The sequence below is a fragment of the Galeopterus variegatus genome, unplaced genomic scaffold (genome assembly GCF_000696425.1).
Source record: "Galeopterus variegatus unplaced genomic scaffold, G_variegatus-3.0.2 Scaffold50, whole genome shotgun sequence".
NCBI lineage: Eukaryota > Metazoa > Chordata > Mammalia > Dermoptera > Cynocephalidae > Galeopterus > Galeopterus variegatus.
In genome coordinates, this window is record NW_007726161.1 from 471,822 (window position 1) to 493,740 (window position 21,919).

The window sequence follows — 21,919 nt, forward strand, 5'->3', positions numbered from 1 at the left end:
ATAGTTCCCCAAATCTTGGGTCAAACAGCCAAAGGCAGAGGGGAGAAAGGAAAGAAGGAAAAGGGAGCAAGAAAGGGCGAGGGGGGAGGGATGGGACTCACCATGCCTGCTGAATGGTTCCAGGCTGTAGCTGTGACAGTGTCTCCAACCCGATTCCGACGGGTGAGCACCTCTGACACGGTGAGGCTACTTTGGGTCCTTCTGGAGGAGAGCTCAGGGGCATCCCCTGAATTTCCTAGCCTTCGGGTGCCCTGCTCAAAAAGGTAGGACCTGGGCTGCTCAAGTTCTGAGAAGTCTGTGGAAGACCTCTGAATATAGGCATTGGTAGATTCCACGTTTTTACCTATTCGAGTAGAGGGGTCTTCTAAAGATTTCAAGTCTCGCCTGCTCTTCCAGGCATTCCGTACAGTGACATGTCTGGCGTCTGAGCAGCCCTCATCTGAAGGGGCACTATGGCTTTTCCACCTGATTGTTTCTGCTGCGGGTGCATGGCTATTCCTCTCCACAGTATCTGATGGCTTGATTATAATGCTGCTCCGAGAAACTACTGTTTCTGGCCTGTTCTTCAGAGGCCCATCTCCCATTCTTTCAGCTTCTGTGAGCTGCAAGGTGATATCATGTTTGTGAATGGAGAGCTCAAAAGGGGAGCTGACATGGTTGCTAGCTGATGTAAGCTCTGGTGCCCCAACCTGGATGTTGCTGGTGGATGTGTGCCTTTCCCTCAGGGCCTCACCTAAGGTGGCCCTAGGGCTGCTGCTGTCAGAGGGATAGATGGTAATGCTGCTTGTCACTTTGTTTGGACCTGGTTTGGAAGTGGATTTCTGTTTCTCCAAAATAGCCTCAGCTCTAGATCCTCCCATAATTTTTTTCACATCCTTATCAATGATAACAGGTTTGATGACGGCTCTAGACCGCAAGGCCTCTCTGGGGCTAAAGGGCCTTTGGCTTTTTACCCCAGCACCATTGATATCTGGGAATTCTGTGGCATTGGTGGAAGCTTTGACAGGTTTCACAGATTCATTCTCCATCCCAGTATCTTTATCATTCTCAAACAGGGAGGTTCTAAGTCCCCCTCGGGATTTGGCCTTTTCTCTGGAGTTAGGGTATAGTTTGGGCTCGGGCTCTGGAGTGATGGTTGTGTTCACCAACTTGGCAGTAACAAGAGATGCTATGTCCAAGTCATCGTCTGAGTCTGGCTTCTCTGTGCCACTGGATTTGATGACTCGACACCTCAGGGCTTCGTGCTGACTGCTGTCTTCCATCACAACTGCTACAGGGTGATCAACTCCTTCTTTATTTGGGGTTGAAAAGCCCTGAAGGATGTTCTCTTGGCTTCTGGAGCTGTAAGGATACTTTGATAAAATAGGAGCCTTGGAATTTGGGGAACTGGTATCAGCCTCTGGACCATTAACAGCCTTTTTGCCCTTAGAGATCCCTTCTGAGGAGGATCTTCGAGATGAGGCCAGAGGCCCAACAGCCTTAGAATAGCCAGAATCTGTGGCCTGAGTTATCTGACTTCCACTGCCAGGCATCTGTCCCCTCTTGCCAAAGACGGCCTCAGAGGTGTCAGAGGCCTTGTCAGCTCTACCCAATGTGTCATTGGGAACAGATCCATGGGTGGTGTCACTAAATGTTCGTGTTGTCTTCTCTGCTTTTCCCTTCAATCCGCTCTCAGTGCCTGGCTTGGGAGTTCCCTTCCAAACTTTATTGTGCTCCTGAGCAGCTGGGGGGTACCGGCTAAGCACTGATGGCTGCTCCCTGCACTTCTTCCCTTCACTCTGAGAGGATCCAGGTGCAAATCGGTCTTCAGTTCTCTTTGTCTCCTGAGACCCACTGTCTGTACCTGCCCCCATATTGGAAGCTTTGGCTGCTCTCCTGTTGGTGAAACTGGGAGAGGAAACCTGCCTGCTGCTCAGAGAATAGTTCTCATTGTTGAGAGCAAACTCCCTGTTTCGGAGCCTTTCCCGCTTATGCTGAGGAGACAGTTCTCGGGATATGTGCTTGGACACAGATGCCTCACTCCCATGGCCTCTAAACTTAGTCCTCTCATGCCTGCCTTTGCTGGACAGGAAAATATCTTCCCCTTCCACCTCCCCATTTTCCAACTCTTTCTGTTTCTTGATTTGGAGCTTTATCTCCTCCAGCTGGCTGGCTAAAAATTTGTTTTTATTTTGTTCACTTAGGTAATTATCCTGAAGATCATTATTTTTGGCTCTCATTTTCTTAAGCTCTTCTTCCAAAGATTCAAAATGTTTGATTTGCGTCTTAAGTTTCTCAATCTCTTGGTTAAGATCTTTGACTTTGTTGTCTTCTTGATTTTGGTTTTTTTCATTTTCTGATTTGTTTCTTGTTTCATTCTCTACCTGCTTTAGATAGTCCAGAGTGCCCTTCCTTCTCGATTCTTTGGATGGCAGAGTGGAGGAGATACCATCTTCAATCCGCAGGTCATTCCTTTCTAGAAGATTAGAAGCATTCCTTGTATAATCTCGGTTAATTTTTTTGTTCTGCTCTAGTTTTTGAGTGAGCTCTTTTATCAACTTCTCATTTTCTTTCTCCTTTTCATTCAAGTATTTTCTCTCACTTACAAAGCTCAGAGTTAATGATTTCAACTTTTCTAACTCTGACACTAAATTCTGCTCAGTTTTATCCAGGCGGTCCTCAGAAGATTCTAGTTCTTTCACTTTAACTCTGAGCATTTCCAGCTCAGAGGAGATTTTCTTGGTCAGATTTCTCTCTTCATTCAGGCTCAAACAAAGCTGGGTACAGTCATTCTTACTCCTGCTAAAGGCCTCCTCTAGCTTCTCTAATTCAGCCATTCGTTTCTGAAGCCGCTCAATCTCAGATTTCAGCTCCCGAGTGAGGTTTTCCTCCTCTTCAAGTTTCTCCTTCATCAGATGACACAGATCCTCTGCTCTCTTAATTTCCTCATCTTTCCCTTCTATTCTCAGCACCTGCTGGCGTAGTACTTCAATTTCAGCCAACATGCTGGAGTTGCTGCCTTCCGCCTGAATCACCTTGTCCTGAAGATCCAGGAGCTCATCCTCTGCTTTCTGGAGGTTTTTTGTCGCTGGCGTAGTACTTCAATTTCAGCCAACATGCTGGAGTTGCTGCCTTCTGCCTGAATCACCTTGTCCTGAAGATCCAGGAGCTCATCCTCTGCTTTCTGGAGGTTTTTTGTGGCTTCCTCCAACTCATCAAGGCGGCGACTTAGACTCTGTAACTTAAACCGCAGGTGGCGGCTGGAGGCAGTATCCTTGTAGCTTGCAAATTCAGCCATGTCTACTGCCAGCCAATGTGGGCTCCTAGAGGCATCCAATTCCACTCGGGGGGTTGAGAAATGGTTACCTTTCTCTTGGCATCCACAACCTTCTTTGGCAGCTGGAAACCATTATCAGTCTACAGAAGGAAAGCAGAAAGCATGTCAGTCAGCAACTAAAACCTGTACTTTAGCTCCCAGTTGTGAAAGAGCTCCCATCTATTATAATCCTTGTGCCTGGAACGTAGCAGGTACTCAAATTTGTTGAATGAATGAACCTGCAAAAAAACACTGGTTTATGGCCAATATTGAGCTGATACCTAGTTTCATCCTAATGAAGAATGCTATCAGGGGCAGCATGGCAAAAAGATGCAGAAGAAGGCCTCAATTCTAATGACAGGTTATAAGAAAATCTTTACCATTTGCCACCTCCATAATCTCAGAAGAGACATTAACAACCTTCTAACAAGTCATTAAATAAGTAAACTGAGCCTCAGTTTTATTTAGTTGTAAAATGGGGATAATGACACCTACTATATCTCCTCCCAGTTTGTTCTGAGATAATACATAGAAAGCTCTTGGTAACAAAGCACTAAACAATCCAAAGAATATTACAAGGAAAAAGTTCTCTCTCATGAGCTACTGACTTAAAAATAACATAAATTAATCCATCCACCTTGCTATATAAAATGGTGACCTTCAGACACCTATTTTCAACATATCTTCTCCCAAAAGTATGGGTATATTTGTAAGTGGACTTTAGGTTATTACTTGGCCCTGGCCAACCCAACAGGTAGCAACAGAAATGCCCCAGACATTCCAGGTTGATGTGAAGACTGATTTGTTTCTTAGAAAACCATCTCATTGGGGATATACACCAAATATATCATATGTTACTATTCTAAAGAAAGGGAGAAAAAGGAAAAGTCAAAGTGGACTTCAGTTTTGTATGTAATTTCCTCATTTTTAAAATAGGTGAATGGATTAATACATGTATTTTTAAATAACAGAAGGGAAGAAAATAACTGAAAATAACTTTTCATCCACAGTAAGTTCTACAAAATTAAAAAGCAGAAAAGACACTTCACTTCCATTTCCACCAGTATGGCAAACAAGATAACCTGAAAAACCTCTTATACTGTAAACACTTAAAAAATACTGAATAAAATATAACAATCATTTTAAATGAATGTATGGTTGATCTCCTAAAAAGTAAGGGTATGCTAGCTAAAGCCAGAGGAAAAGAAGACTGAAGGAAAAAGAAGAGCAGTAAATTTAAACTACCACTGAGCTGTCCTAATAGGGTTTTGCAAGTCTCCAGACTTAACAGTCATGCAGATATAAGAGACAAGGGCTTGAGCCCTTGGTGAGTTAGAAACAAGACCTCAGTCCTCAACCTAAAGCAAGGACTACTGGAGAGCTACAGCTTCAGAAAAAGGTGTTGACTAGTGAAAGAAAAAAAAAAAAAAAAAAAAATCCTAACACAGGGAGATAACAGGACCTGAGCACACTCCCACTTGAGTTCAGAGTTCACGTTTAAATTTTTTGAATGGTCTGGGACCAAGTTGCCCTCACTGAGAAACTAACATAAAATTATATCAGCCTGGTAATATCCCTGGGAAACCTATCAGAGTAAACAACAGTACTCTGGAGTATGAAGATACTCCCTACCGAGGTTGCACAGGTCCCACAGATAAACTCCAGCAGAACCTGAGTTTATAATTCTAAGTTACAAAATACATAAAGACCAATTTTTACTATGACTGAGCAAAGTGGGTTTATACCAATAAGAACCAAAGTCAATAAAATTATTGACTAGAGACCATAAGTAAATTTGAATGTTTAAAGTCACAAAAGAAGGAATGAAACACAGGAGAAAGGAACAAGGTATATCAACAAAAATCAGAAGATTTGAAAATTAAACAAATAGAACAGCTAAAAATAGAAAAAAGAATAGTACATTAGATGCAAATGAAGAGAAAATAGCAGTCAAGAAGAGATATGACAAAATTACAAAAGGCAGCACAGAGTTTAAAAGATGGAAAAAGTGAAATAGAGGTTACTAAACAGAAGAAATAAAATAAAGAGGTCCAAAATAAGGAAGTTTAACAAGCAGCCTCCTAGGAATGAATAGAGAGAATGGGGGACAGGCCATATTTGAAGAGATACTGGCTAAGAATTTTCAAGTGTTGATGAAAGATATGGACCCTCACATTCAGGAAGCAATGCCCCAAACAGGAAAAAACTAAACCTGCACCTAGACACATCATAAGGATACAGAAGGATAACACAAAGAGAAGATCTTATAAAAGTAACAAGGAAAAAAAGACAATTGTCTCAGTCCGTTTGTGCTGCTATAACAAAATACGTGAGACTGGGTAATTTATAAAGAACAGAAATTTACTTCCTCATAGTTCTGGAAGCTGGGAAGTCCAAGATCAAGGTTTGGTGTCTGGTGAGGGCCCCAGTCTCTGCTTCCAAGATGGCGCCTCGAACACTGTGCCCTCACACGGCACAAAGGATGGATGGGCAAAAGGGGTGGAACTCACTCCCTCAAGCCCTTTTTTAAGGGCACTAATCCCATTCATGAGGACTTGGCCCTTATGGCCTACTTACCTCCTAAAGGCCCACCTCTTAATAATGTTGCACTGGGAATTAAGTTACAACATGAATTTGAGGGGACACAAACATTCAAACCCTAGCAACAATCTGTGAAGAAATAACAAATGAACCACTTCTCAGCAGAAACTTTTTAAGTAGGTGGCAAGTAGAAGACAAAAGACATGATAATATCTTTAAAGTTCTAAGAGAAAATAACTATAAACCTAGTAGTATGTACCCAGCTAAATTATGAAAATGAATTAGAAATACTTTCAGAACTAATAAATAGAAAATTAAAAAGTGAGCGTTTAACAGACCCTCACTGCAAGAACTACTAAAGGATGTAATTTAGAAGACAGAAACATATCCCTTAAGGAAGGCATGAGCTGTAATAAGGAACGGTAAGCAAAGAAATTTACCCAAAGAAGCACTGACTCAGTTAAACAATAAAAATTAACTGGAAATGGGGGTTAGAGGAGAATGCAGGATAAAACCTAAATGAACTAAAACACTGGACAACAATAACTTGTAAGTCATAGAGTGAGAAATCAGAATTCAAGTGTTCTAAAGACCTTGTATTGTTTGGGGAAAGGATAGAGTTACAATTAATTTTAGACATTATTTAAAATAGACATTAATAAGGGGCTAATATTCAGAATATATAAAGGACTCTGATGGAGTTTGGATGTGTTGTCCCCTCCAAAACTCATGTGGAATTTTGATCCCCAATGTGGCAGTGTTGGAAACTGATTGAGTCATGGGGTGGATCCCTCATGAATGGATTAATGCTCTCCCTGGGGGGGAGGGGATTAATGAGTGAGTTCTCGCTCTATTAGTTCCCGCAAGAGCTTGTTGTTTAAAAGACGCTGGCACCTCCTCTCTCTCTCTTGCTTCCTCTAACCATGTGATCTGCTTGTACCTGCTGGCTGCCTGCCACTTTCTGCCATGAGTAGAAGCAGCCTGAGGCCCATGCCAGATGCAGCTGTCCCAGAATTGTAAGCCAAGTAAACCTCTTTCCTTTATAAATCACCCAGTCTCAGGTATTTCTGTTATAGCAACACAAAACGGACTAAAACAGACTCTTAAATGCAACAACAACAAAAAACAAATAACCCAATTAAAAAATGGACAATGGAAATGAGTAAATATTTCTCCAAAAGATGATATATAAATGACTGACAAGCATATGAGAAGATGCTCAACATCACTAATCTTTAGGGAAATACAAATCAAAACCACAATGAGATAGCACCCCATACCTCTCAAAATGGTTACTATAAAAAAAAAAAAAAACCCACAGAAAATAACAAGTATTGACATGGATGTGGAGAGACAGAAACTTGTGCACTGTTGGGAATATCAATGGTACAGTTGCTATGGAAAACAGAATGGCAAAAAATTAAAAATAGAATTACCATATGATCCAGTAATTCTACTTCTCTGTATATATCAGGAAAAATTGAAAGCAGGATCTTGAAGAGATATTTGCACACCCATATTCATAGCAGCACTATTCATAATAGCCACAAAGTAGAAGCAACCCATGTCCACTGACAGATAACTGGACAAACAAAATGTGATACGTACATACAATGAAATATTATTCGGTCTTAAATGGGAATAAAATTCTGACACATGCTACAACAACATGGATGAACCTCGAAGACACTGTGCTACAAAAAAAAGAAAAGAAAAGAAAATGTGGTTTTAGGGCTGGCAGGTTAGCTCAGCTGGTTACAGCACAGCCTTATAACCCCAAGGTCATGGGTTCGGATCCCCATACCAGCCAGCCGTCCACCCCACCAAAAAAGGGGGGAAAAATGTAGTTTCATGAGGACACTGTGCTAAGTGAAATATGCCAGTCAGAAAAAGATACTGTATAATTCCACTTATATGAGGCATCTAGACTAGTTAAATTCATAGAAACAGACAGCAGAATAGTGGTTGTCAAGGGCTTGGGGGAGGGGGATATGGTGAGTTGTTTAATTGATATGGAGTTTCAGTTTTGCAAGATGAAAAAAATTCTGGCATGCTAACACTAATCAAAAAAAGCCAGCACAGCACAAACTTCAGAGCAAAGAAAGTTATTAGGGATAAAGAGGGGAATTACACAAGAAAAAGGGGTCAGTTCTCCAAGAAGACATAATAATCCTTAATGTGTATGCACCTAACAAAACAGCATCAAAATACATGAGACAAAATCTGATAGAACTGCAAGCAGAAATAGATGAATCCACTATTATAGTTGGAGACTTCAATACCCCCTTTCATAAATAGACAGATCCTGGGCCGGCCCGGTGGCACACTGGATAGTGCGCCGCTTGGGAAGTGTGGCGGTGCTCCCGCCCGAGGGTTCGGATCCCACATACGGACCGGCCGCTCACTAGCTGAGCGAGGCGCGGGAGCGACACCAAGGGTTGCAATCCCGTTGCCGGTCCCCGGTCCGGTGCGGGGGCAACACTGAGGGTTGCGATCCGTTGCCGGACACGGAAAAAGACAAAAAAAATAAAAAATAAAAATAAATAAATAAATAGACAGATCCAGCAGGCAAAAAATCAGTAAGCACATAGTTTAACTCATCAGCACCATCAATCAACTAGATATAATGAACAGAAGTAGGCTATTTCATCCAACAACAGCAGAATATACATTCTTCTCAAGCTCACATGGAACATTCAAGATACACCACATTCTGGGCCATAAAACGTACCTTAACAAATCTAAGAAATGAAAAAAAAAAAAAAAAAAAGGCCAACCCCATGGCTCACTCATCCCTATATAGGGATGGCCGGTGTGCTCACTGGCTGAGCGCGGTGTGGACGACACCAAGCCAAGGGTTCCAATCCCCTTACCGGTCACACACACAAAAAAAATCTAAGAAATGGAAATCATACACTGTTTGCTCTCATATCACAATTAAACTAGAAATCAATAACAGAAAGATAGCCAGAAAACCCCAAAATAAGAGATTAAACAACACACTTCTAAATAATACATGGGTCAAAGAAGAAATTTCAAGATAAATATAAAAATATTTTGAACTAAGCAAAAATGAAAATACAACTTATTAAAATTTGTGGGATGCAGCAAAAGCACTACTTAGAGAAAAAATTTATAGCATTAAATGCATATATTAGGAAAGAAAGATCTGAAGTCAATTATCTAAGCTTCCACTTTAGTAAATTAGAAAAAAGAGCGAATAAATCCAAGTTAAATTGAAGAAAAGAAATAATAAAAATTAGAGCAGAAATCAATGAAATTGAAAGCAGGAAATCAACAGAAAAAAAATCAATTAAACCAAAAGCTGGTTCTTTGAAAAGATCGATAAAATCAATAAGCCTTTGCAGGCTGAGAGAAAAAATAAGAAGACAAATTACTAATGTCAGAAACGAAAGCAGGAACATCACTACAGATCCCACGGACATTAAAAAGATAATAAATATTAGGAACAACTCTGTGCCCACAAATATGACGACCTAGATGAAATGGACCAATTCTTTGAAAGTAACAGTCTGCCAAAACTCATATAGGAGACCATCCGAATAGGCCTAAATCTATTAAAATGAATCAATAATTAATAACCTTCAAAAAAACAATGCACCAGGCCCAGATGGGCTTACTGGTGAATTTTACCAAACATTTAAGGAAGAAATTATACCAATTTTCTATAATCTCTTCCAGAAGATAGAAGCAGAGGGAATACTTCCTAACTCATTCTATGAGGCCAGCATTACCCTAATAACAAAACCAAAGACATTATAAGAAAACTACAGACCAATATCTCTCATGAACATAGATGCAATAATCTTCAACAAAATATTAGCAAATCAAATCCAAAATGTATTAAAAAAATTATAGCATCACAACAAACTGGTATTTATCTCAGGTATGCAAGGTTGATTGGACATTTGAAAATCAATTAATGTAATTCATTTCTCAAGAGAGAAATATGGACTGGTCTGTGAGTCAACAACAAACAGATGGTATGATCTGGATGAGTCTGCCATTCACTGAATGAATACAGAGAAAACAAGAAGTCAAAAGTCTGAGCCCTAAGGTAGCCAATATTTTTTTCCACTGGTAGAGATGTAGAGTAACTAGGAAAGAGATAAAGCAAGGTCAGTGAGGTAGATGGAAAACTAGAAGAGAACACAGCATCATGGAAGCCTAGCAAAGAAAGTGTTTCAAGAAGAAAGGAGTGATCAGTTGTGTCAAGTGAAGCTAATGGTTCAAGTAAGATGAGGACTAAGACCTCATTTAATTTAACTAAGACCATTAAATTTAACAACATGGAAGTCATTCTGACAAGAGCAGCTTTAGTGAAGTGATGGATGTGAAAGCTTTACTAAAATGAGCATAAGAGAGAAAATAAGGAGATGAATTGGAAGCAACAAATAATAAATGATTTTTGGATTCTGCTGAAAAGCAGAGCAAATAAATGGGGAGGGTAGCTGACAGAGAGATATCAAGTTTGGTTTTTTTGAAGATGAAAAAAAACCATGTTGTTATAAAGGCCAGCCCATGGCTCATTTGGGAGAGTGTGATGCCGATAACACCAAGGCCACGGGTTTGGATCCCATACAGGGATGGCCAGTTAGTTCACTGTGTGAGCGTGGTGCTGACAACACCAAGTCAAGGGTTAAGATCCCCTTACCGGTCTTTAAAAAAAAAAAAAAAAAAAGTTATACTGATAGAATATGATTCGAGAAAAAAGAAAAATTTTGACAAGTTATAAAAGAGAGGAGGAAGCTTCTGGAGGAATGTGCTCAGGTAGAAGAGAGCCAATGGGGCTGTAGCATATAAGTACAAGGACAAGAATTAGAGAAGAACATAGTTATCTACGGTAATAGGCAGGAAGGCAGAGTAAGTGGGTACAGGTGGTGAGGAGGTAGGTATGGTGGTAGAGTCTAGTGACGTTCTCTTCTGATAGTTTGTTTTCTCACTGAAGTAGAGAGCAAGATCATCTTTAAGTGATGATGGGGAAGGGAGAGTATCACAGGTTTCAAGAACGGTCATCTAGATGAAAGAGAAATATAGAATGATTGCCAGCCAACATTAGGGGACCACTTGAAATTCATGGTCATGATTTAAAGTGAAACCAATTAGCAAGACTGCACCTTTTTCTCCAGTCTTCTTCAGCTGAACAGATAAAGGCACAGAGAAGACAGTCGAACTGAACCAGGGTTGGAGCTTTGCAAGCAAGTATAACAAAGCACGAGAAGGACAAGAGAGATAGGGGTGTGTGCAAGGGAACTTAAGTTCACTCAGTAAGAGGAAAGAGAACATTAAGGAGGTGAAGAACATGAAAATGTAATAGGACCAATAGATTACATATCCCAGTGGGGGTTGAAGGATTGTTGGAGTCACAGTACTAAAGGGAATGAGTTTGGAATATAGGAGGTGGCAATCAGAGATGGATTTCAAGGAATTGAAATTATGAAGGGGTCACATTTATGGATAATGTCAAAAACTAAGGTAGGATCATAGGTATGCTGGTGGGGGTAAAGAGAAGTAGAAGTCAAGATCACTGGAAAGAGAGCAATAATTAAGAAGCAAAGGCATTGCAAGGATCACCCATATGTATGTTGAAAGTACCACAAATTAACAGGAATAATGCTAGAGTGACATTAAAACAATTGAAAGTCACTGAGAAATTAAGGGTAGTTACCTAGGATGTCAGCAGATGACAGCAACAATAAGGGTTTGGGTGATCTAGTCTGATAAGTTTAGATTCTAAACTAAGGGAAAGGAGGAAAGGAAAATAGTCTGAGCCATCAGAGAAAAACAGCCAGCATTTGAGAGGGAAGAATTGACTCCAACAGTGATCCCATAAGAAAGCCCAGGGCAAAGAAAAACTGAAAGTGGGAGCTGATGAGGTACCAGATGCCAGTTCTCGCCAACCACCAGAGCTCTTCCACTGGCTGCATTAGAAGCCTAGAGCCACCAGATGGAGCCCATGCCCAGCTCTTAAGCACCAAAGCTTGGCAGTGGTGGAAATACCAAGCCTCCCTTTCTCCCTCAACCTGTCGGATCTTGCTTTCCCTGATTATTTCCCCCTGACCATCACTCTGCTTCTCAGGGTACATCTTTCTCTGTCCTCTTATCTTTGCTTCTTTTGGCCTCCCTTTCTTCTATCCCCAGCCTACATACTTCCTCATTCTTAAAGATGCAGAGCAAACAAACCTATGTCTATACATTTTTATATTATTTTATTTTTATAAGAAAGAAACTTTTCCCTTATTCCCAACTGCTTTTCCTTCTTTGAGTGCCACATACAAAAACTCTTGCCTTTGGCCTTTCGCCTAGCGGTACAGTAAAAAACCCTACCAATTTATACACGGGGGTGGGGGAGATGAACTAAGTATAGGCCATAAACCAATTCTAAATAAGTATATACAAAGGCTCTGTATTGGCATAGCAGTCTTGGAATACAAATGATATATCATGTGTCAAAGTGCCTTAGAACAGCATATCCTCATGAATATGCTTAAACCATTAAATTGTACACTTTTTTTTTTTTTTTGTGACTGGTAAGGGGATCGTTGCCCGCACCGCGCACAGCCAGTGAGCACACGGGCCATCCCTACATATGATCCAAACCTGCAGCCTCGGCGCTCCCAGCACCGCACTCTCCTGAGTGAGCCATGGGTTTGGCCCTAAACTGTACACTTTAAAGATATAAACTTTATGGGCCGGCCCGGTGGCGCACTGGAGAGTGCACCGCTTGGGAGCACGGCGGCACTCCTGCCGAGGGTTCGGATCCCATGTGGAGACCGGTTCCCGCTCACTGGCTGAGCGCGGTGCGGGCGCAACACCGAGGGTTGCGATCCTGTTGCCGGTCCCCGGTACGGGCACAACACTGAGGGTTGCGATCCCGTTACCGGTCAGTAAAAAAAGACAAAAAGGAAAAAAAAAAAAAAGAGATATAAACTTTATCTCAATAAAGCTGTTTTTACAAACCCAGCTTATCCTCAAACTGTAACATTCCCTCAATACTTATTCATACAAATTTATACTACAGTTTTCATAAACAAATCCCTTTCTCAAAAGAAGGAAATGTTAAACTTTAGTATAGCCCCATTTATAAATTATCGTAATTCTGAATTAGTGGACTCCAGGAATTATACCGCTGTTTTATTCATTTGGCTTTTAGTGCCAATTTTATATGTTCTGTTCAAGACTGAGCAATATGAGTCAACCAGTATAGCACAAGGAATGAAATAAAGCTAAGCCCAGTAAAAATGCAACAAACATTAACTGGAAATATAAAGCAAAAGCAGGTATTACACATCCGTACTCTACTTAAAATCCTTTAAAGGCCCTTGATACTCTAAGGAGAAAGTCCAAATTCACTAATATGGCATATGAAGCCCTCTTTGTGATCTGACCCTGCCTACCTCTTCAGCCCTGCCATTAAGGTACGTATCAGCTCCACGTTCCTGCACTCTCTTACCTCTGGGCCTTTACTGGTTTGATTTGTTCTCATTTCTTCAGATGCCACCTTAGATATCACATTCTCCTGGGAGCTCCTGGAGTAACCCCTTCCTGAAACCCTAGGCCAGATCATAGCCTCTTGCTTCCATAGTCTGCTGTATTGATCCTATCACAGGACTTATCACATTCTACTGTTCCACTCGCACAACGTCTCAATCATAATACTTTTCCCCTGGCCTGTTGGATAATGCCCCTTCTGGCTTGCAGGTCTACGCCATGGAAATGGGAACTAAATACCAAAAAAACCACACCACTACATAGGCTGTCCAGCTCTAGTTATTGGACCAAGTGTTGAAGAAGAAGCAGAAAATATTTCGGACCTTCCTCCACTCCTTAGAACAGGCTTTCAGGATGGCCAGTTAGCTCAGATGGTTACAGCATGGTGCTGATAGCACCAAAATCCGAGGTTCAATCCCTGTACTAGCCAGCAAAAAAAAAAAAAAAAAAAAAAAAAAAAGGATTTCAGAGCCAAAAGGTAGCTAAAAATCAAATTGGTTTTTGAAGTGGACTCAGCATATCCCCTCAGGAGTCATTTAAAAGAAAGTGAACAGGGAGAAAGTTTGAGCAGGCCAAACTCCAGACTCCTGTCATTTAAGTTAGCCAAAGCAACTGATTTCAGCTTACCATACTGGGTTTTGCCCCTATGACTGTACTGAAGAAAGAATTCTTTTATTTAACATAAAACCACCTATTTCACCCAATCTCCTTATTTTAAAAATGAGGAAACTAATACACAGAAGTAAATACTGTGATTTCTCCAGCAATTCAGCAAAGCCAAGGACTCCAGTCTCCTGACTTCTTCTCTACGGTATTCTCCTACTGTGCAAAATCACCTCCCTACAAACTCTTCAGCATTTTTACAGTGAGGCGTTCTGAGCACTACTCTAATTATATAGAGACCAATAACAAAAAGGTATAAAGGAACATATAAATATATAAGCCACACCCTGTGCACTACTATACTCCAGGCAATATATTAAGTACCTTATAAACATGCTTTCTCCAGGAATGCGAGATCCACTGTTTATTTTGTATGTTCTTAAATTACTTCTCTGAGGTTTTCTCATCCATACAAAGACAATATGGTAATCCCCAAGCACATAAAGAGCTTAGCAGAATGCCTTAACCCATAAATCACAACAAACAGTAGCTATTATTACTCTATTCGGCCTTCACAGTAACCTTACCATGTAGGGACCCTCAAACTTGCCCAAGGTCACACAGCTAGTAAGAAGGATAGCCAGATGGTAAATCCAGGTCTAATTCTAAAGTTCATATACTTTTAAGAATACTATGCTGTTTGCCCATGTCACTGACCTCTCTTGCCGCAGTTCCTTCCCCTGAAAAAATAAAAGAATTATCAACCTGACCTACCTCATCACAACACTATGCAATAACATCAGCAAAAGCACTTCGAAAAGTCCTATGCATTCCTAAGGTAAGTTTTACCAGACAGAATCCACCTAAAAATAGCACCTCACTAATATCATCCCTTCTACCCAGGGTAAACAAGAAAGCAGAGTTGGGTTATCACTTATTTCTGATCTTTTGGCCCTAAGCATAGCCAGAGAAAGAAATGCTTTGCTACCTCCAGTATCACCCACAAAGGGAAGGAGTAGATGCTTCTCTTTCTAGTGCCTCCCTCACTCCCTGTTAAGTATGTTTATCCAGGCCAAATTACTTTATTTAGGAGACATTTATGGAACATCTATTATGCACCCAGCACTTTACCAAGTACTAGAGAGAGAGATAATTAAAAGACCTGACCCTTGCCTTTAAGGAATCAGACAGCCATAACCAATCATAAAACAGTGATAAAGAAGCCTTCCCTGACCAGCTTATATAATACAGCTCCCACCCCTTTGCTGCCTGTCCTCTTACCCTGCTTTTTGTTCTTAGCATATTTTACCACCATACATGTGTTATGGGAGCTCAGAAAAAGTGATTGTGTCTAAGGCTGGGGTCTGAGAAGAAATTTTTTATATTAAGTCTTGTTTATATTAAGTAAGGAAAGGGAAGGATAGTCCCATCCTTTAATGCCAACTTCCTTCACACCAGTGTCTAGCTCAGTTCCAATTCATTCTAGAAAGATACAGCATCAATCGTCTCTCACTTGGGGCTCCTTTCTGCCAAAGTTCTTGAACCCAGTTCCAAGTGGTCATACCCAGTATTTTGTAGGGTGGCTCTTCTTCCTGTCCTAGTAGATCAGGAAGGTCCGAAATAGAACATTATCAGGACTGCTCTGACAGTTCTCCCAACACAGCTGCCATGATTCACTTCCTGTTCCCAATAGTCATTTAAAGCAGATGTCTGCAAACTTTTTCTTTAAAGTTTGATGGTATACACATAAGTACACAACTTAGTTTGAGAGTAAATATTTTAGGTTCTGTGGGAACTATGAGGTCTCTGCCCCAACTACTCAACTTTGACATCATAGTGTCATACACAAAATACAAGCAAATGAACATGGCTATGTTTCAAATAAACTTTATTTACAAAACAGGCAGTGGCCTAAGGGCCAGAGTTTGCCCACCCCTGATCTATAGGAAAACAGGAGCTATTTTTAAACAGCTTCATCCTGACCACTTGTTACCTGTCAAAATCTTAGGCTGTCCGCATCTTACCACCGCTTCTTGAATGTGACTATTTAATTCCTGGCCTGAAATGATTTTTCCTAGAATCACAAATTCATGTATTTTGGATATGCAAACCTCAAGGTTGGTAGTCCAGCTAGCACACAGAGATTTTTCAGGTTGGAAAGGACTTAGAGATTATCTAATCCAACCTTCCACTCAATGCAGAAGTTACCTTGCAAGTAGTCATTCAACTCCTATTCAAACACTTCTAATGACAGGAAGAACACTACCTTCCTCCCAAGGCAACTCATTCCATCTTCGGACAGCTGCAGGGTAAGATACCCTTACTTATTTTTCCTCTCAGCACAATTAACCACCTGATTCCTTGTGAATTTATTTACTGTCTAACTCTTTTTTACCAGAATATAAGATCCATAAGGTCAGATTGTGTTTGTAGTTGCTTTTCACTGCTGTATCCCCAGCACTTTGAACAGTATCTGGCACATAAAGGGTAGAAAATAATTATAGGAAGGAAGGAAGAGAGGGAGGGAAGGAGAGTGGGGACAGAAGAAGAGGAGTAGATGGGAAGGGTGGGCAAAAAAAACAACGTTGCATTTGGGGAACTTTAATTCCACATGGCTGACACAAGAAGCACAAGGGGACACAGTAAATAACTGATAAGGTTTGAGTGGCAGCTTTGAGGCCCTTCCAATCTCACAGCAAGTGCAGAGGCTGAGTTTGTAATGTTTGAGGAACACTTAGAATTCCATTATCTCCCTTCTCCCCTTCCTTTCAAGGCCCCCCAACATCACTCTGATGGTGAACATCTTCCAATGCATCATCTGTTTTCCAACATCTTTTCAAGCTGTCCTCCTCACAATAGAGATGCACCATCCTAAACTTCGTAGACATTTCTACCATTGTGTCCATGATACTTACTTGTTTATATATTCGTCATACTTTACTGAGAGCAAGAACTGTGGTATCTTCATTTTTCTGTTCTGGGCACTAAATACAATGATGGGGCAAGGTAGAAACCTTATAAATGTTTGGTAAATAAATGAAGGCAATGATTTTATTTTATTCTGTATTGACCAAACTATATCTAGGGGATCATTTTCAACTAGCGGATTGTTTGCAGATCCGGGCACTACATTCCAGGAAAGATGCTTACCCTTTATGCGCCAAGGATTGCAAACACACATGCCAAAGAGATCAGGTCAATAATGTAAATGAATGACAGGGGCCTGGTAGGACTATGGCTAAGAGGGGAGTTCATACCCTACTTTTATATGAAATCTCTTAAATGTAGCCAAATAATTCACATTTTTAAAAAAGAAGAAGAAATAAAAAGAACACCACTGTGTAGACCCTCCAAAACATATACTGACATACCTGCAAGTGGATATGGGAAACAAATTTGCAAACTGTTTTGGACAAAGGGATTTAAGCAAGAGTGTAACACAATTAGAACTGTGGTTTTAGAAAGACCATTCTGTCAGGATAAGCTAGGGTGCTACTGTAATAGTCAAGGCAAGTGACAGGATGAGAGCCTGAACCAGGACAGTAGCAATGGGGTAAAGGGGTAAGAGTGGATTTGAAGGATGACCTGGTGTATTCAGTTCTAATAATGAAGCCCAAGACTACATGAGCTAATCTGGCAGCCACACTACCAGTTTGTAAGCTCATACTAATTTTTTTTCAAATAAACTGTTAAATCTAATTAATTTTTAATAACTTAAATATGGGGCTTAATTCTTATTTCTTTTGTAGACAATATAATGCAGTGAGTAAAGATTACAGACTCTGGAGCCAGACAGCCTAAGCTCAAACCCTGACTTTATTACTTACTAGCTGTGTGACCTTGGATAAGTCACTTCACTTCTCTATGCTTCAATACCTACCTTATAGGGTTATGCTAAGTATAAATGAATTAATACATGAAGTGTTTAGACTAGTACCTGGTCCATATTAAGTGCCATGCAAGTTTTAGCTTAAATTATTTATTTATTTACTTACTTACTTACTTACTTATTTATTTTGCATTGTAACTTCTGAGTTTCAGTTCATTGTCTAAATATAGTCATGAGCACATAACAATGTTTTGGTCAATGACAGATTGCATACACACCTGTGGTCCCATAAGATTATAATGAAGTTGAAAAATTCCTATTGCCTAGTGACATCGTAGCTGTCATAAAGTCATTGCACAATAACTTTTTTTTTTTTTTTTTTGTCTTTTTTGTGACTGGTAAGGGGATTGTAACCCTTGGCTTGGTGTCGCCCGCACCGCGCTCAGCCAGTGAGCGCACCGGCCATCCCTATATAGGATCCGAACCCGCGGCGGGAGCGCCACTGCACTCCCAAGCGCCGCACTCTCCCGAGTGTGCCACGGGGCCGGCCCTGAACAATAACTTTTTAAAAATAAATTCAGTGTAGCCTAAGTGTACAGTATATATGGAGTCTACAGTAGTGTAACGTCCTTGGCCTTCACAATCACTCACTAACTCACCCTGAGCAACTTGCAGTCCTGCTACATAGGATTGTAGCCTAGGAACAACAGGCTATACTGTAGAACCTAGATGTATAGTACACTACACCACCTAGGTTTGTGTACATCAGTCTACAATGTTCACACAACAACAAACATCAGCTTAGGAACCTTTTCAAAAATGAGATGCAGGCTGGCCAGTTAGCTCAGTTGGTTAGAGTACAGCCTTGCAACACCGAGGTCACACAGGTTTTGATTCCCCCTACTGGCCAACCACAAAAAAATAAAATAAAATTGAAATGCCTTGATATATCGAAGTGCTATTTATTTGGTACTTATCACTGAATGGTATGATTTTTTTTTGTTTTTGCTTATCTCTATTCTCTAAATTTCTATAATAAACTTGTACTGATTCTATAGTTTAAATAAAATCATGGCAAAGCTTAAAGGAAAAAACAGAGTTGTTATCAGCATGATTTACTGAACACAAGCTGGCTTCTAGGGGTCACTGTGTTCTCATCCTTTGATCAATCAATTTTAGAATTTTACCAAAAATCAGTGTCAAGTTTCCAATAACACCCTCAAACCTGCATGACTGAGAGGTTAACTCCAGATAAATCAAACATCTCTACAGGGAAAATTAGAATTTGACTCTGCCTTCAAAATATAACCCCAGTCCAAGCCACCATCATCCCTCCCCTGGACCACTAATTACTGCAAAAGCTTCCCAACTGGTCTCCCTGCTCCTGCCATTGCCCATTTTTCCCCACTCTCCACAGTCCATTCTCCCACAGCAACCAGAATAAGCCTTTAAAACTATAAGTCAGATCATATCAGCCCTCTGCTCTAAACTCTAGTGGCTCCTACCTCACTTAGAATAAAATGCACTCCAACAGTGTTACCCTGTCTATAAGGCCCCATATGACCTGGGTCCCGTGCCTTTTTTTCTCTTATCTCCTATTGTTCTTTCCCTACTACTCTACACCAGCCACACTGGCCTCCTTGTGTGTCCTTAGACACGACAAGTCACACTCAGATCTCAGGGATTTTATACCTGCTGTTCCCTGTGCCTGGGATGCTTTTCTCTTGGATAGCTCCCTGGCTGGATTTCCCACTTCTTTCAGATCTTAGCTTAAAAGATCACCTCATCAGAGGCCTTCCCTGATCACCTTGTATAAAGTGGCAATCTCTCAGATCCCCATCACTCTCTTAACCCTGCCTTTTTTCTTCTTAGCAGGTATCACCTAGTGGATGTTATTTTTCTATTTACCTGTTTGTTTATATCTAGCTATTCATTTATTTTTATCAGTTTCTACACATTAGAATATAATCTTTGAGGGCCAGGACTTTTTCTATTTTGTTTAATGCTATATACTTAGCTCCAAGAATTGCACTAGGTATATATAGTAAATGGTCAATTTTTATCATCAGAACATCAGCCCCAGTATATAGCAAAGTATTCTATGTATAACAGGTACATGTAATATGTTTTGCTGGTGGGAATGACTATTTTCCCCAAAATTTCACCGACTATATTTAAAAACATTGGTACTTCAATAAAAATAGACCAAATACAAGCTGCCACTCACCCAACCAGAAATTAATTTCAAAACCCAGTTCCCTGAGATAAGAAAAATGCTCCAGGGAAAGGAACAGAACAAGAATCCTGAATCAATTAACAAGGCAAGAGTTTACCTTGAGGTTTCCCACTCCTTCAAGTAGAATTCTATATTATCCCTGAAACCTGTTCCCTACGAGGGATTGACATGAGAACGAAAGGGCTTGTTATTATTCCTTTCCTATGTCTAGTCATTCCTATAACTAGAGCCCATTTCCCACACCCATTCTGAGTGGCCCTATTACACTACTTTCCCAGAGAACCTTTCTCTATTATCCAGCTACCAGTGGCAACCAAGACCCCTATGTCTCTTGGCCGTTCCCTGCTTGAATTCTCACTTCTCTCTCTCCTATTTCATTAGTGCTCTCCACTGACTTGGCCAACACCAACCAATAAAATATTGGCACACAAAAGCCAGAAAGGGCTAGGAAAAGGAGCTAGTTGATCAAAAGTTGTTGTTTTTGTTTGTTTTGCTTCTCTCTCTTTTTTTTTCCTTTTTGTCTTTTTGTTTACTGACCGGTAACGGGATCGCAACCCTCGGTGTCACACCCATACCAGGGACTGGCAGCGGGATCGCAACTCTCGGTGTTGCGCCCGCGCCGCGCTCAGCCAGTGAGCAGGAACCGGTCACCACATGGGATCCGAACCCTCGGCGGGAGCGCCACCACACTCCCAAGCGGCACACTCTCCAGTGTGCCACCAGGCTGGCCCTTGCTTCTCTTTTTAAAGGTGAAATCAGTCACTGCCTCAACCAAAAAGTAAATTTCTCAAAGGCGAAACATTATAGTGTAATGAAAATAATCCATGTTTAAAAACTAGTTCTACCATTTATTACTTGTGTTAATTTGGAGATGTTATTTAACTTCTTTGAGATCATTTTCTTGTGGTGATGATAACAGCACTTACCTCACAGGATTAGTGTAAATATTAAGAAAGATAATGTGTATCAAACAGGACTGCACCTGACATATAGTAAATATTCAGTAAATGGTTGCTAGGCCAACTACTTAAGGATGTCGGCTTCATGCAAGAATTTTTACCCTCATGAGGTTGGTTGGTTGATTAAAGGAGAAAACATGTGAAGTACTTAGCATAATATTTGGTTCATAATAGGTCATCAACAAATATTGACTTTCCTCCCTCCCTTGCAGTGGTGGAAAAATTGTAAAGACTTCAGAAAACACCAAATTCTGAGTATGCCCAGGTTTCACTGTACAACATATTTACCATTTAGGTAATTTAAGCTTCCCGTTAACATTTCTGGCTGCTCCCCCGATGCTTGCTGTTTTGGAAACAGTCACTCACTATCTTTCAATGGCAGTTTCTTCTTGACCTGGATAAAATATAAACAGAAAGGAAGAAATAGGTAAAGTATGAATCACACCAAGACTGAGCTGACCCGAAGGTCTATCCCAAAGACTTTCACAAAAAGTGCAGTGTCAGAAAAGAGACAAGGTAAGAACTAAGTCTAGATCCTGACTCTCAAGGAAGCTGGCTATGTCTCTCTCAGGGGAGAGGAGGAGCTTGGCTCTAGGAGACTTCCTCTTTCCTATCAGATGATATGGTCCCAGGGTAGAATACATTGTCTTTCCTTAAATTAACAGACCTATACATTCCCCAACAGTCTAAAAATTTACATGACATCTTACAGCTGGAAAGCATCTCAGAAATTAACCAGTTAAATGTCCTTATTTTAAGGAAGAAAAGTGAAGCTTGGAAAGGGTGAATCACACAATTACTTAGGGATAAAACCAGGATTCTACTAAAAATAAGATGTTCTGAAAGATGGGTAAGAAAAAATATATATATATCTGTGGAGTATCTATCACACCCCAACCACCATGTTTCATGTTTTATATAAGACAATAGCATGATAATGTTAC

General features: G+C 40.5%; 1 protein-coding gene across 1 annotated transcript in view; it reads right to left on the reverse strand.

The window, feature by feature from the left end:
* Window positions 1-21,919, reverse strand: part of LUZP1 (leucine zipper protein 1) — a 59,127-nt gene that overhangs the window by 5,818 nt on the left and 31,390 nt on the right. The window contains 3 exon segments of the mRNA XM_008572807.1: window positions 102-3,064; window positions 3,067-3,396; window positions 21,264-21,369. Of these exon segments, the coding sequence (XP_008571029.1) occupies window positions 102-3,064; window positions 3,067-3,277 (3,174 nt within the window). The 5' untranslated portion in view covers window positions 3,278-3,396; window positions 21,264-21,369.